Source organism: Colletotrichum acutatum (assembly GCF_030867785.1).
Source record: "Colletotrichum acutatum strain CBS 112980 chromosome Unknown BDZ83scaffold_1, whole genome shotgun sequence".
Taxonomy (NCBI): Eukaryota; Fungi; Ascomycota; class Sordariomycetes; order Glomerellales; family Glomerellaceae; genus Colletotrichum; species Colletotrichum acutatum.
The window spans coordinates 233760-248960 of NW_026848995.1; the positions used below are offsets into that span (position 1 = coordinate 233760).

A 15201-nucleotide genomic window follows, 5' to 3' on the forward strand; every position below is an offset into this window, starting at 1 on the left:
TGCCGCGTTATGGTGATTGCGTTTCCGATGGTTGGAGTAAGAAGATGTACGTGGAGATCGAGGACGCAGGATGGAATCGACAGATGGCGCTGAAAGGCGAGATGGGAATCTCGATGTCGAAAGAGGAGTCAGTGCGAGGGCACGCCGTGTATTGGTTAATGTTGGGGGAACCGTCTGTCCTTCTTCTCTCCTGGTTTGGTCCGATTTAGGGCCTTTGGGACTTGGACCGGATTGGAATGGTCTCGCGAAAGAATAAAAATAAAAATAAAATAAAAAAGGCTGAGATACGGCGCCGGGGGGTGGACTACTAGTAGCTATTACTGTATGTGGGTGGGCATGATTATACGAATGGATCTAATGTGTGAGGTGGGAGTCTAGAAGACCAACAAACTGCAGAGGACCTTGCAGAAGGACGTATGTACGGATGGAGTACGTCGACTCCTTTCTTGGCAGCTGGCAGTGACAGAAACGGGAACGATGTGCGACTGGAGGTCTGGTCAGGCTGTGAGTATCCGTCAGGGAAGGTACTAATTCGAGGGCCGAGGCGGTATAGCGGATTGGGGGTTCGGGGTCTACGGAAGGGACCAGAAAAAGAAAAGAAAAACAAAGACGTGGGAGTCTGGGACTGGGAAGAGTAAATTGGACAAGAAACGAAAGTGCATGACGAGAGGTATGAGCCATGAGTTGGAATTATCAAACAAATGGGAACTGTACCCTTGATGCTTTTTCATGCCTGCCTTCCAGTCCTTCCAGCGGGACTATCCCGCTGCGGAACTCCTTCCTTCCCGTTCATTCTTGCCAACTCGAGGTCGTCCCCTACTTCCTTCCTTCCCTTTGCTTTCTCGCTTGATACGGTAGGTACGGACGGCATCGTGTACTTCCGTACCTTAGCTACATTACTACCAAAAGCCACCAGAATCGATATATTCGATAATGCCATCTGCTTCGTCTCACTACCTTACCTAGGTACCTTACCTTACCCTTGCTTACTTCCATCACGATTGACACTGGCAAATACATATACTCCCACACACGCATACTCCATATGCATCTATGCATCTCATCTGATCCTTCTTCCTGGGTAGCTCACCTAGTCGACGACAGCACTGACGGAAGCAACAGTAATAAACGTGAAGAATGAAGGCTCCTCGATCTCAAGGGACTACTAGTGGGCCACAGAGCGATGACAAGATATGAGTTATGTGCCGGTGTATACCTATGCAAGCTCGCCCGTTGCGCTCACAAAGGCAGCCCTCTCTCTGCACATGTGAGGAACAACCTAAAATGGGTGTGAGGAATCAAAAAGAAAGGGCGGATGGGATGAAGGCTCAGGCGGAGAACTGGGACTGGGGGCGGAGCTGTCGGCTTGTATCCGCACTTTGTAGCCCATGGACCACACTGCAGGCACGCCGCACAGCTGGGGCCTGGGGGTGGTGGTGGTGGTGGTGGCATTGTGGATAGACGGCAGCGTGGTATTTTGGACCCGGGTCTGGAATCTCTGGATTTCTTGGGTTCTGCGCCTTGGCCAAGACATTGCTCCCACTCCAACCTTGGCCTTGCTGCTTCCAGACATGGACACTCCCAGTTCCACACCAGGCATCAGACGACCTAGCCAACTTCATCTGCTTTACCTCATGCCAATTGCCAACCCAGCCGCAACTCAGTGACCTTCTTCACCATTGGAACTTTGCAACTATGGAGTGTGTGTGCATCACCGGCAGTGTCTGATTTTCTCCCAAGACAAGTACAAGTCGAATCGTGACAAAATCTGCAGCCTTCGTATCTCTACGAATGACCCTAAGGCCTACGCAGTAATGTGAGGTTTCGATGTCCACCAAAAGGCCCAAGCTTGGCCCACCTCAGTTTCCCATTCCGCGTCTAGAGAGTTGGAGATTTACAACACCTTAATAGATACACAGATGCTGATATCTTGCGTAGATCTCTGATTCCACGGCATACAGATGTTTTCGATGCAACATGGAGAGCAATATGCGCCGGCAGAATGGCCTTCTTGATCTTTCCACAAGGCCGGGCAACGGCTTGCGTATCTCGCTCTTTCCATCTACTCCACCTCACAGGAATGCATCCTAGTAGGTGGGCGCAGCTTCTTTTAAGTCATCTGGAAACGAAACGGGAAGCAACGACAAGAAAGAAACCAACGCGGCGCACATTTCCAATGTAAACAGACCCGAGGCCCGTCCGCTTCTGTCCTCGCGGCTTCTCGCTTCGCCCCGTGGTTCTGCGGGCTGCCTGCATATCCCGCGCAACTGCCATGCCATGCCGTTATTCCCTGTCATTACCTATTCATTACGGAGTACTGGGCGACGAGAAAGAATGAAAGCTGCAGACGGCGATCAACGCTTGTATCAAGATAGGTTCTCAAGCGGCAAGCCAGGTACCCGCCGAGCTTTCCGTGACGCCCGGCACTTGGCAGAGGGCATACGTCAGTCCGAGTCAATCTGGTGCATGCCCACGATAAATCGTGTGTGTGCTTAAGGTAGGTTGTCTCTCGCATTCAATCAAAGAAAATGGTTTTGAACATTCCACAAGCGTAGCCGAAAAAGTTGCGCCGTCGTCAGTAACGGCGTAGATGCAGCAAAGCGAACCCGACGGATGGCTTCGAAATATCCGGATGGGAAAGAGCCAACAACGAGCCAAGCATTGGGATTGGATCAATGGATCAATGGATCCGAGAGGGTACCCCACTCCACACGCCCCAGGCCAGGGCAGGGTTTCGCTCAGTATAGGTATCCACAAGTAGGTACTAGGGCACTTCGTACCAGAAGGGAAAGAGCCCTGGTCATCCGCTCTCCCCTGTCGGTCTCGAACTGGCGCGGTCCAGACCGTGGTCGCCCCCACCCCGAGCTCGCCGATCGACGATCGTCACCTGCCATTACCATTGGCCCCAATCCGGAAGGAAGCTCCTGTCAGTTCTGTCAGTCTCTTGTCAGGAAGCAGTCACAGCTCACTCAACTTCCACGTCGTTGGATGGCATTGCAGACGCAGACGCAGGCAACTCCAGTAGTTGTCAAGTAGTCTTTTCTTTTCCGAATGCTGCGGCTCGTCGCTCCCAACCTGTCCGCCGCAACAACCCAAGAGTGTGAATCTCACATTTTGACATGTCAACACCCAACTCCGGATACTTGCCTACCAACTGATTACCATCTCCGACGCCAGCCCACAGATCAACGTTCAGCAGCATTGCGGCATGGGTCTTTCAATTTGTCTCAGTTTCTGTTTGCATCCGGGCATTACTTTCGAACTTTGATCTCCTTACCCCAGAGACGAGGTGCCAGTTGGCGAAAGAAGAAGCAGAAGAAGCATTCAACACAACCTGGAATACTCTATCAATCTCTGCACCAACCGTCTTCGACCAAAACACCTTCCCGTCGCCCTCGTACTGTTCAGGGGGGGGGGGGAGGACAAGATAGTAGCGCCTCTATCCGTACTCTCCTGCGCCTAGTGCCTCTCCTGCGTCCATAGCAGTGGCGCCGCTGCCACCCCAAAGCAGTCATCATACGATGACGCCGACCTACTGCTGTCTGTGCCGGGCTCCGTGCGGAAGACTAAGCCGGCCGGGCTATACATTTAGCAACTGTCCCGGCACTTGGCCTCGCATTCCGTCATTGCGAAATACTTTCTCGAACTAGACAAGCAGAGATGTGGCTTACATACTCACGACTGAACCACTGAACCAACAGTGTTGATCGCCATGCAGGGTGGCTCAAGGGCTTCACTATCTCCTTGGCGCCAAGAATGTGAAAGACCGTGGATCCGCGAGGCTGTCGCACATTGTTCCCCGAACGAGGCAACGTTGGATTTCAGACTCTCCAAGTCTCACCTCGGATCCGGGCACCACCCCGAGTCGCGAGTGTCGTTGAAGGGATACAAAACTGCATTCCCAACCAGGGAATATGCGCTATGCATTCGAACCCGCGCGGGATCCCTTCCCTTTCAACATCTTTCACGACCTTGTCTCGATCAAGATATATGGTGACAGATGGTGTCTTTCCTCCATCCATCCCACACGTCTTGTCCCCGACCTGTATCCCTGCCACGTCAAATGTCACTCGTCTCGGTCGGCCCTCCCATTGGATGCTCCGCCAAGGGAAGGAATGCTTATAAACCCTCCGGACGACTTATCCCGCTGTGCGATCCGTGATACTCGCTCAATGACCAACCAATTGCTCATTTCCATGAGTTGCTCGCAAAACTACGAGACAGCGAGGTTCATGTCTAGCATTTGGATTTGCGTTGGTCGAAAGAGTCGAACATTGGTCTTATCATTGTCTCCTGATCCTTAACAACGCATGCCACGAATCCAACGGTACTTTTTGCAATCTGAGCAGGCCAGTCATTTTCGGCAACGTATTTGATAGTCGCGGACAGCATACACCTGATCATGTGTGTTGTCAAACGGCTTCGTTCCGTTGATCATAACGCAAGGAGTAGCGGTCTCACGGTCTCAATCACCTTTTAATGCCAGTCGGAGTTGCGGGGATCACAATCCTGATGTGAGATATGCAGCATTCCTCGCTTTAAGTGAAGGATAGGTATGCTCTCTGGACCATCGCGAGGAACATTGTCTCGTTTCAAACCTCCCTCTGTACGCATGGGATTCTCATTTCCGATCCAACGACCAGTCGCCTTCGGCTCCGACCGAGTGTAGTTTCATGGATAATCCGATCATCTTTCCATCAGTGACGCAGCTATTCATCGATAGACGCAATATCTGTCACCGGTCCGACTTTGTTGCCAGGCAGCCAGATATACGGATCGTCGCAGTCCAAGACGCAAACACCCGGCATTTGTGGCTGTTGGCGAGCAGAGTTGAGCGGTCCGCATGGTTCGTCCGATTGATCTGCGTGCACGCTTGTCAAGTCTAGTTTGACAGCTCAAACCTTGCTGAAGACTCGATTATAAGTCAAACGACACGATCGACATTGATGGGCAGTGGCGATACACGTTCGCAGCCAAGACTAAGGATTGAAGAACCTGGTGGGCCCAAAATCGCATTCTTTTCTCGTGGGAGTTTCCCATCCCTCTCTTTCCCTCTATTAATATCTCTTTGGGAACCGCATCCTCCTCCACTGCCGGCAGATCAGATCGTCGCTCACATAAGCTCAAAAAAGCCCGCAAGCGTGGGATGCGCCCACTCGTGCAACTGCACTTCAGCCTGTCTTACACTCCTCCGTCATCGCCAGAGACAGAACAAAGAATTATTTTCGATCGACCAGCACACCGGCTGAACGAGCGAATACATGTAGTATGTAGTGCATACTGTCTGCTTGATGTTTCGCAACACTTGCTGGCTGGCATACATGGACATCAAGCAGAATACGACCTGCTCGGGTTGTTGGTTAATCCAGCCGATTACCTCCCGGTCGTACCTTACCTTACCTGAGTTACGAAGTGCCAAGGTATTCCTCAACGTGCCTCTGACGGTGCCGGCTTTTCGGATCCGGATATCGTGGGAAGACCCCCCCAACGGGCGCTTATCATCACGTACCCCATGCGCGGTTCCAGCATCATCCCAATCACGTTGTTGGTTTCAATTTCCGGGACATGAAGCGCTCATCGTCGTGTGTCGTGTCTACTGCAGAGTGAGAGGACAAGTTTGCTGACTTTTCTTGCTGGTGTCCTGCCGCATCTGCTGTTGCATGGCACCAGCATGGCACGAACAAGCTGATCTCAGCTTGCTCACCCACCTATTCCGTACTGCAGTATGTGCAATCCAACATGGCCAACCAACTTCCCATTCACCGGCCAATCCCATTGGCAATCAATATTGCAACAGCAGTGGCCCCCGAAGCCCCCCTGCTCTCATCGAGGCGGGTATTGTGCGCAACGTCGCATCTTGCCGCCCCCATTGGCTCATCCGCACGGGGGCCGACCAATTGAACGGCCCCTCTCGAACTCGGCGCTTAGCATCCCTCGTCACCTCCGCTCCTCATTGGACATCCCCGTTGTGACGGCGCACCGTCGGTCAACCACGGCACATGCAGCTCAGCGACCCTTTCAACCCCCATTGCCCTGAGCTTACCCGGCCACCCGCCCGCCTGGCCCCCCTCTTTGGACAGGTGAATGGCGATGAATGAATGGAGCAAATGGGCGGCGGCGAATGGCTTGACCTGCAGAAGGGAGGGAGATATGGCCCTTAAACTGCCACCCTGCCCTCATCCGACCCATTGAGAGGCTCGTTCTTCCTTCTTAGTCCTTTTTCTCACTCTTCACTTTCATTGAAGATTCGGCCTCCTGTCGAAACGACGAGGACGACAGTAAAGCTCGAATCCCGCAACTCGGATCCCGCGGCTCTTCTTATTGCGTTCGAGTGCTGGGTGCTTGGCCAATGTGATATCCTATTGTTTGCTTTGGCGAACAACTACGCCCAGGAAGAAAAGGAACTCACTTTCAGCCCCCAAAAATCTTGGCAGAGGGAAACAGAGAGGGGAGAAAGTGTCAACCCACGGCTCATCAAGAGGGCAACCCCCAAAGGCGACACGAGCACTGACACACTTCACGTCAAACACGCCTACACCATAAGGGACGGAGGAGAGAAGAAGAAGACGACGACGAGAAGATGACGTACAAGATCTTGCACAGGAAATGGCTGCTGCGAAAATGGATGTGGACGCTCATGCCGCTGGAGTTGGCCGGCCTCGTTCCGCTCCTCGTCCTCTTCGGCATCGCGCAGCCGGACCTCTACCGGACCAAACTCTGGGAGGTTGGCCACGCCTACGGCTTCAACTCGAACCCAAAGATGATTCTCTACGCCTACGCAAACTATGAGCCATACCCCAAGGTCCCCTTTGTATGGACACGAACGTGAGTCCTCGCCGCACCCTGTTCCCTTCTATCAAAAGACCATTACAACTAAACTGTTGAAATTTATAGGCTCACAGACTTCAACGTCGCCATCTCGGTAATCACCCTCTTCCTCCTCCTCACCAAACTCGTCGCCTTCATTATGAAGTTCTGGTTCCCCCTCCTCGCCGCCGGCATCAACGTCGCCATGGTCGCCCTCTACACCGTCTCCGTCTACGGTCAAATGGGACCCGACCACGCCGACCCGCGCTACCCGTCCTCCATCGCCTGGTACGTCGCCAAGTCGTGCGACTACGCCCGCCCCTTTAGCGCCTACAAGAGCTGCCAGCTCGCAAAGGGCACCTTCGCCGTCACGGTCTACATGCTCGCGCTCTACCTCGCCAACTTGGGCATCGCGCTGTATGTGCTTTGGCCGAACGCGGGCGATAAAGTGGATGGTGACGAGGACGAGGATGGCAAGGGCAGCGACGGCAGCTCGCCGGTGGATTATGCGAAGGAGGGGAGGGAGTGGGAGATGAGGGATTGGCATGCCAAGGGCGGGCCGGCGAGTCCGCGGGTCGGGGTTGTGCCGTATACGCCCAGGACGCAGGCTTTCCATACGCTTGATAGGAAGTTGCCGTTGAGGCAGCAGTATGGCTAAGGGGGGGATGATGCATGGGTGGAGGGGAATGAGAAGATTATATGGCAAGACGGAAAGATTTCAAATATCTGGATGATGGATGACGGCGACTGAGAAGAATATTACCTTCTCTACAATCTACAGAAGGCGCTGGCGTGGGTTTTACTTTACTATCTCATTGTCTATATACATTTCCATTTTAATGTTGATATCCCACCTATCGAATGAAGTTATACGTTCGAGAGTAACAAGGAAAACACAACTCTTCACTTCGAGTTTATAGGCCCTTGAATTCATTAAGTAACTAACTCGAACCTTTTGAAGTAAGGCGTATAACACTTATTACGCATTCCGTCTAATCGACGAGAGGATTATATGCCCTCTCCTCACGTAACGCACCCTCCTAGGCAATTCCACCCATCTAGGAAATGTATGTACGTTGCCGTTTCTCAATAGTATACCTAATGGATAGCAATAGAACGACTTGATTCATCTCTCATGTTCACCTGAAAACGGACCACAAGGTCGTCATTTGATGACTTTCTAGCTCCCCTTCAAACGACGCCTTCGTGGCCTCACGCCTCGGCTCGAGCTGATTCCACGCTAAGTGGCCGGCATCATCTCATATGAGAAAGCTTAGAGGGCGTCAACCAGCTGCTGCGAGTCCACAATCAACGGCAGTATACACCAAAACGAGCCAATCGCTATTTGAATGGGTAGGACGGGAAGAAAAAAAAGCTTTTATTCTCAACGCCTCCTTGAAGACGGAACCCTCCTCCCTTAGTCATCGATACCGCCCCATTCGGCGCCAGCCTCTTCATCACCCACCCTCCGCGCATTCTTAATCCGTATCTTATTGGCGGCCGTAGCCCCCTCCCTATTTGCATCCTTGCGTCTCTCCCACTTACTCTTTGACGAAATCATGGCCGCCCCGTGGCTCCGCCTGGCCTCGACGCCCTTTTCCCGAATCTTCTTCTTGTCCTCCTTGCTGACATTCGGCAGCGCGTCGAGCAGCCACTTTTGCACGTTGGCCTCGTCGCCCTTCTTGCCCGCCTGCCTCTCGCTCGCGGCGATGACGTTGGCGACCGTCTTGACAAAGGGGATGTCGTCCGTCGTGTAAAACGTCACGGCGACGCCGCCCTCGCGACCCGCGCGGCCGGTTCGTCCCGCGCGGTGGACGTACGCGGCGCTCGAGCCCGGCACATCGTAGTTTACGACGCCGTTGACGCCGGCGAAATCCACGCCGCGCGCGAGCACGTCCGTCGTGATGAGGATCCAGATCTCGCCGGCGCGGAAGCGGCGCATGATGTTCGCGCGGGCCTTGTCAGCGAGGCCGCTGTGCAGGGCCGCGATTCTGGTGGGACCGCCGGCGGCGAGGGGGATATCGTATTTGAGTTCCTCTTCCAGGGCTGTGGCGCGCTCAATGGTCTGGGTGAAGACCAGGAATGGAGGTCGGAGAGGTGGGCCTGAGTCGTCTCCTGCTGTGGGGTGAAGGAGCTGGCGAAGACCTAATAGCTTTCCTTTCTCGGTTGCGGTGTAGATCAACTTGTGTGTGACGTTGGGGACGGCCGTGTCCTTCAGACCGACTACCAAGCGAATCAGCGGTTTGGATGCCGGTCTCGCCAACTGTGCCTCAGTCACCAAAGTCTCAATGTTGGACCCGAAAGTCGCAGACCAGAACGTAGTTCTCAGCTCCGGGTTAGGACAGGCGGACCAAATCGCCAAGGTCTGTTCGCGGAACAGGGGGTCCAATAACACATCCGCCTCGTCAAGAATCAGTGATGTGACAGTGGGAACTTTGCGGTCCGTCTTTGACGATGCCGTAAGGAAGTTGTAGAATAGTGCCGGTGTTGTGACGAGAATGTCGGTCTTCACGACGGACTTTGACTTGACCTGCTCGGTCTCGCTGTCCTCGTCCTCATCCTCATCATCTTCTGACTTCTCGCTCTCTCCCTCTTCCTCGCCGTCGTCCTCTTCGTCATCCCCGCTCTCGGCCTTGTCTTGTTCCTCGACTGCGAAGCGCATGCCCTTCTTCATGCCGGCGATCTTGATACCAGAATTCAAGGCCAGCTTGCGTCCCTCGTTCACAATCTGGAAAACTAGCTCTCTTGTCGGCGCAATGATTATCGCAGACAGGTCGTGCTTATCCTTGTCCTCGCTGGACTCTCTCTTGTGCATGATGGAGTTGATTGCGGGGATCAGGAAGCTGATCGTCTTTCCGCTGCCTGTCGGCGCAACCGCGAGGAAATCCACACCCTTTGAGACATCTCCAAGCTCCTCGTTATTGGGCACCTCCTTCAAGGCCAATTCTGGCTTCAGTAGCAAAGGCAAGGCGCCCAGCTGCACCTCGGTCGGCACCTTGAATCCCTGATGCGTGAGGTTGTCCGCCAGCAGCGGCGCAATGTTGTAGTTCGTCCGAAGCTCGCGGAAAGAAGCCAAGGGCTGCGGGTGCAGCTGGTTCGTCTCTTTCTCGACCTCGACAGCGACCTTCTTCTTCTTGTTCTTGGTCACCTTGGAGGCCTTCTTGTGGCGCTCAGAGAGTAGCGTGAGCTTCAGTCGGTGGGAGCGAAGGATCTGTCGGCACTCGTCCTCGGGGAGCAGAGTCGCCTTTTTAGAGGACACCTTGTCGGCCTTTTTGGCTTTCGCAGCGGACTGTTTGGCATTTTCGGATTCTTTGGGGGTTTCGGACTTGGGTGGCGCGAAGAAATCGACCTCGGGCAGTTGTTCCTCTTCCTTCTCTTCAACCTCTTCTTTGCCTCGCTTCCTCTTGTTGCCCCGCGTTGAAGACACCTCGTCGTGGAAAAGTTGGGGGTTCGTTCGGTTGCCGGCGGATGGCAGGTTAGCCGCTCCTTTGTTTGCGTTCTTGGCGCCCTTTGCAGGCTGCTTGATGCCGCGCGACAACACTTTGAGGATATCCATTGTTGATTTTGCAGTTTTCAAGTGGAAAAAGTCCCAAACTGGTCCGCCGGCTTTGCTGCAGTTGCGCGTGGTATGGAAATTTTAAAATGGGGACGCGGACCGTTCCCGCACAGTGTCTGCGCTGTGCGGAATCTTTGACTTTCGGGTTGATCAACCTCATCTCATGGACGTCAACTTCAATAGTGACAATGATCAGCCACTTGTAGAAGAGTTCATTGAAGTTGTTAAAACCTGGTACTTCCAGGCGCCAGATGACCTTTTTTCAAGACTTATGGATCGCTCTGGTTGCTTCTCTCAGCTCTTTCTTACTTCTTTAGAGTATCTTCACATGATGGAGTGGACTTACCTTGATTTCGTATTTGTCTACACGTAATCCGGTTAAGACCTAAAATGAAATGTCAACTGCTAAATGGCATGGGATGAATTAGAATTTTCTTGACTCGTACAATCTCTTGGACGTTATTTGGATGCTCTTGTTTTGTCTAGTAGTCTTCAGTAGGCTCTAGATCAGGCAGCTTGGCATGAGATCATGAAGGCCGCTCCAGCTTTGCTACTTTTTTACCAGAACATAGATTGATCGGAAGGGATGACCATCTGATCTCCATCGCTGCTTCAAAGTCCACAGGTAGGGAAAGGCGTTGCTGGAAATTGCTTTTCACGGCAAGCCATGAGTATGCAAGCCCGATGAGCTTCTGTTTCGAGTAGTGTAGCCGAGCCAAGCTTGATAAGAGGAGAAAGTGAGTATTTTACCAACGAGCACTTTTATAAGTGATCAGCTCTTCAGTGAAATCAAAAGACACTCAAGTTTTGAGATGCTTCAATGAGTTGAACTCCTTGGTCAAGCTGACAAGATGCCTCTTCGGAGCATCTTCCGAATACTTAGCAGCCTGTATATTCCTATGGCTTGCGTATTAAGTCAGTCTTTGCTGGTGAACTCATTCGAAGAAGACTAACAGCGCTCTCAATAGTCTACAGGTCTCTCTCGAACTTACCAGTGCTAATCACTAAGGGACGAGACCGCAGATTTGAACATATTCTAGTCCAACCATACATACTGCGCTGGGTGCTTTAGAATAATACATGCTGTCCTTTGAGGGTTTACCTGAATTTTGCTCAGGCCAGATCTGAGTAATGTAAATAAGAAAGCTTTGATAGTGTAGAATGCCAGTTTCCCGCTTCTTCAGTCGCTTCAAATGGACGCACATGCTCTTTAGGCGCCTAAAAGCTCCAAGATACGAATACCGTCAAAGTTCTTTCATTGCCCCCTTCAGCTTCATTTCTTAAAGCTACGAGTCCAAGATTGCCTTACTTGTCGTTCCCGTCGGTTTATTCTAGGCACATAAGTACGTAGAAAAGCTCATTCATTGCGGACACCTCTGTACATACTCGCCTTTGAGTAGTGTTCACTAACGTAAGCGTATCTCTTTGAGCCACAAATCCCTGATAGCAGGCACATAGCACCTACATTCACAATGTTCTTCTTATACGAGTGAAAGATTCTGTTGTGTGCGGTTAAGCCTTCCTTCATGGGCTGATGTTAAACCATAACTTAGGGATGAATCAAGTCAAAACGATGTGTCGTTCTTGTCAACAGTAGCGTGTGAAGGCAAAGCAAGACTGCAGTCCTCGATTGGAAGTCAGAAAGGATTCAGTATTTAAGCTGTCTCAAATGGCCATAAATGTCCCTATAGCAAGAATCTTCTTCGCGGCGTCGTTTCTTCTGCAGTACGCACTGAATCAGTCTACCTAGCATTGAGCATTAGTACTTTTGTGGTGCTTGTTGCTCTTTGTATTCATGTGCCCAGGTGAAGGTTGACGACCCTCGGCCAACCTCTTCGTCACCCTCGACGTATTCGTACCAGCTCAAAGAAAGAGCTAGGGCTAGTGCTAAAAGAGGGAAGATCTCTACCTTGGCCACCTGCCGTTACCTGTCATTGCCTGTCATTGCCTTACATCCCCAAGAACGAGAAATCGAGCGGTCCACAACCAGGACTACGTCGGCATCGACTCATACAGCACCAATGACTTGGCTTAGCTGCCGCAGAATCGGCTCTGTGCACAGACTATGAGCACCAGATGTTATGTGCCACGTTTCTACGTTGAGGCAAACAATTGGAGTATTAAGTTGAAGCGCTCTCCCCCCATCTAGGAGGAGGTCGAGATTTCACCTTTTGATGTATGAGCTATGCCCAACGCAAGTCGATATTAAAGTGAACGAATAAGCGCCTTCTTCCCGAAAACAAGCAAAGAACACATATGGGGCTTCCAGAGGCGATCTCAACTTGCCTGCTAAGACCTTGGGTGTTCAGACACAAGTCTGCATCGTTCGCTCCTGTCATTGGCTGAGGGAAAGTGGTGAGCGAGAGTGGTCGACAGCCCTCGTACCTGATCATGCTTGACTTCGCTAAAGTGGTCGAGATTCCAGCCTGACTCCTTCTTTTGCCCTTTGTCGCTCCTTTAATGCGTTGTACTTCCCCTTATTGCCATCCCTTCCCTAACGTTACGGATACTTGCCGTCACTTTGCTCACAATGGCCGTCGGCCACGATCTTGATGCACCGATCCTCATCCTCTTCCTCAGACACCTCAAAATCGGACCTTCTTCCGTCGTCTCCTCCAAATATATCATCACGTTCTCCACCGCAGAAACGTACTTACTCGCACTATCCACACCTACAAGCAGGATTAAAGGTTCAAAATAAAGTGGGAGAGCAAAAAAATTGAATCCACAATCTCTTCTCCACAACGATCGAGTCTTGAATAGAGTCTAGACCTGCATGTATCGGCCCGCTTCTTACCATGTGGATTCGCGCCGCCGACTTTTCGTCCAACTTCCACCATCGGCATCCCGGCCCGTCGTAACATTTCCCTAATCTAAGTATGCAAGTCATTATCTCACGATCCACGAGATCATTCACAGATTTCGAATGGAAAATTCTTTCAGACTCATGTTGATTGGCTGGGGCATTTGAGCCTGCCTAACATCATCCCAAGAGACAGACAGACTAGGTAGACAGGGGAAGAGAATTCGTAGCTTTAGTACCATCTTCACCTTGGACCAGGCCCGTTACCGTATATACCGTACCGTTTTAGAAACCCAAAGAAAAACGGTCGACTGGCTCTGGTCATAGCAAATAGCTCGAGTTGGGATACTTACGTAAACCCGTATCAGAAAGACAAGTATCGAGATGAACTTGATCATAGCACCTCTCTCTCCCATAAGAAGTTACAAGACACACACGATGACCGCGGAGCGGCAACACAAGCCCACCGTTCATCCGCCCTTCCAGGTCTCCGAGCTCGTCAAGAGAGCCAGCCCGATATCAAAGCTCTTCCAAGTCGCCCAAAATACGTTGTCTCTGACTCGAAAGGAGCTTTGCTCTCATACACGAGATGGATCAGCCCTGGGTCCTCTCTACCTCACCAAATGAATTGATACAAACCCATGGACCCTCAACTCAGCCACCTCCAGGTACAAATATCCTCAACCATACCACACAAAATATCTCGAAATTCCGAAAACTAGAACGCTGTACAGAAGAAGCTTAAATCGTCCAAGCCCATACCTATGGTCTTACACTCCTCGTCGCAACGCTGGGTGCGCATCAGTCAAACACGCGACCATGCTCTCATGACCTTTTACACGCCCACACATGAACATCTCCTTCCAAAACGACAGCCTCAGTGCCCCCCTCACCTCGCATATACGAAGAGCGGCCAAAGTGACATACATACCTTAAGCCGAGCATACGCACGCGCGAGAAAAGCCAGACGAACCTGAGGCGCATGCGGCTACTGCGAAAAAGTGAACATATCCATCCGTCCATCTGTCCGTCCGTTCGCTTTTCCCCATCAAAGGACAAGACGCTATGCTCGTGCTTCGAACACGAGGCCAGACGAAGACGAAGAAGGAGAGAAGGGCATACACGGCTTTCGCTTTTGCGCCGTCACTTTCCGAACTGCCATGAGCCTTTACTCCTCCCTTACATCCCATCTCCCTTCCTTGCAATCGTTGCAACCCCACCAAGCCTCACGGGATGCAAGATTGCAAGCAGAAAAATCAAAAGCAAGGCAACTCTCGATCCAATCTCAATCTCAATCTGCCTTACCATTCCAATTTTTTCTGACGCAAATCAGAAACCTGGGGTACATGGACGGTCGGCCATGAATTCGTAGCGTTGCATCCGTTTCACGCTTGTTGACTGACCCCTTCTGGAACGCGAAGTCGACAGTCTCTCGATCCGGACGGAGCTCGCGTGGTCGAAAGAATGGGCACGGAGTTGAAGTGGGTGAGCTTGGACCTGCCATGCTTAGACACAACAACGACTGACCGTTGTCGAAACTAGACTTATACGTCAAAACGTCGAGGACGCGGACAGGCCTGACTGACATGACTTACGTGTACACGCCAGAGCGAACAAGACCGAACACAGGAAACTGACTCACATGTCACAAAGTGTCACATGGCGCAAGAGATCAAAGGTGAACGCACACACGATTCTAGACAACACGCAACGAGCTTCTATTAAGTATTAAGTGAATGCGAACAAGCTGACACCGGCCCTAGTGGCCAGCACAGACGGTTCCATGCAGTCTTTTTCCACCAACAGCATCTCCAAACTCAAATCTGACGATTCCTGACCCTAGCCCGATATGAACCACAACACAAGAGGTCCGTCCATCTTGTCGGACTAAGGCGCTTCGAATTTTTTGTCGTGGGTATTTTCTTCTCGTGTTCTTGTCTGGAGCGACGGGTATAACTGGGTATCAAAGCATCAAAGCGGGATACTTGTGGAAAACAAATCAAAACAAAACAATAAGCAGAAATGACTTCGAAAC

General features: G+C 51.8%; 5 protein-coding genes across 5 annotated transcripts; 3 read left to right on the plus strand and 2 right to left on the minus strand.

Moving 5' to 3' along the window:
• Positions 1-282: 282 nt before the first annotated feature.
• BDZ83DRAFT_1885 (uncharacterized protein) lies at positions 283-902 on the minus strand. The gene has a single exon (XM_060501574.1). The coding sequence runs from the start codon at positions 679-681 to the stop codon at positions 355-357; it is 327 nt and encodes a 108-aa protein (XP_060371775.1). The 5' UTR covers positions 682-902; the 3' UTR covers positions 283-354.
• Positions 702-1667, plus strand: BDZ83DRAFT_645706 (uncharacterized protein; the record flags this gene model as incomplete). The annotated part of the gene is made up of 2 exons (XM_060509874.1): positions 702-854; positions 1386-1667. The coding sequence occupies 2 exons, from the start codon at positions 702-704 to the stop codon at positions 1665-1667; spliced, it is 435 nt and encodes a 144-aa protein (XP_060371776.1).
• A 3422-nt stretch (positions 1668-5089) lies between these two features.
• BDZ83DRAFT_2081 (uncharacterized protein) lies at positions 5090-6276 on the plus strand. Its single transcript, XM_060501695.1, has 2 exons — positions 5090-5582; positions 5637-6276. Exons 1-2 carry the CDS (start codon positions 5292-5294, stop codon positions 5970-5972), a joined length of 627 nt encoding a protein of 208 aa, XP_060371777.1. The 5' UTR covers positions 5090-5291; the 3' UTR covers positions 5973-6276.
• Positions 6277-6580: 304 nt separating this feature from the next.
• On the plus strand, positions 6581-7465 carry BDZ83DRAFT_563942 (uncharacterized protein; the record flags this gene model as incomplete). The annotated part of the gene is made up of 2 exons (XM_060503590.1): positions 6581-6825; positions 6895-7465. The coding sequence occupies 2 exons, from the start codon at positions 6581-6583 to the stop codon at positions 7463-7465; spliced, it is 816 nt and encodes a 271-aa protein (XP_060371778.1).
• A 359-nt stretch (positions 7466-7824) lies between these two features.
• BDZ83DRAFT_2067 (DEAD/DEAH box helicase) lies at positions 7825-10385 on the minus strand. Its single transcript, XM_060501681.1, has one exon. It carries the CDS (start codon positions 10361-10363, stop codon positions 8225-8227), a length of 2139 nt encoding a protein of 712 aa, XP_060371779.1. The 5' UTR covers positions 10364-10385; the 3' UTR covers positions 7825-8224.
• Positions 10386-15201: the final 4816 nt, after the last annotated feature.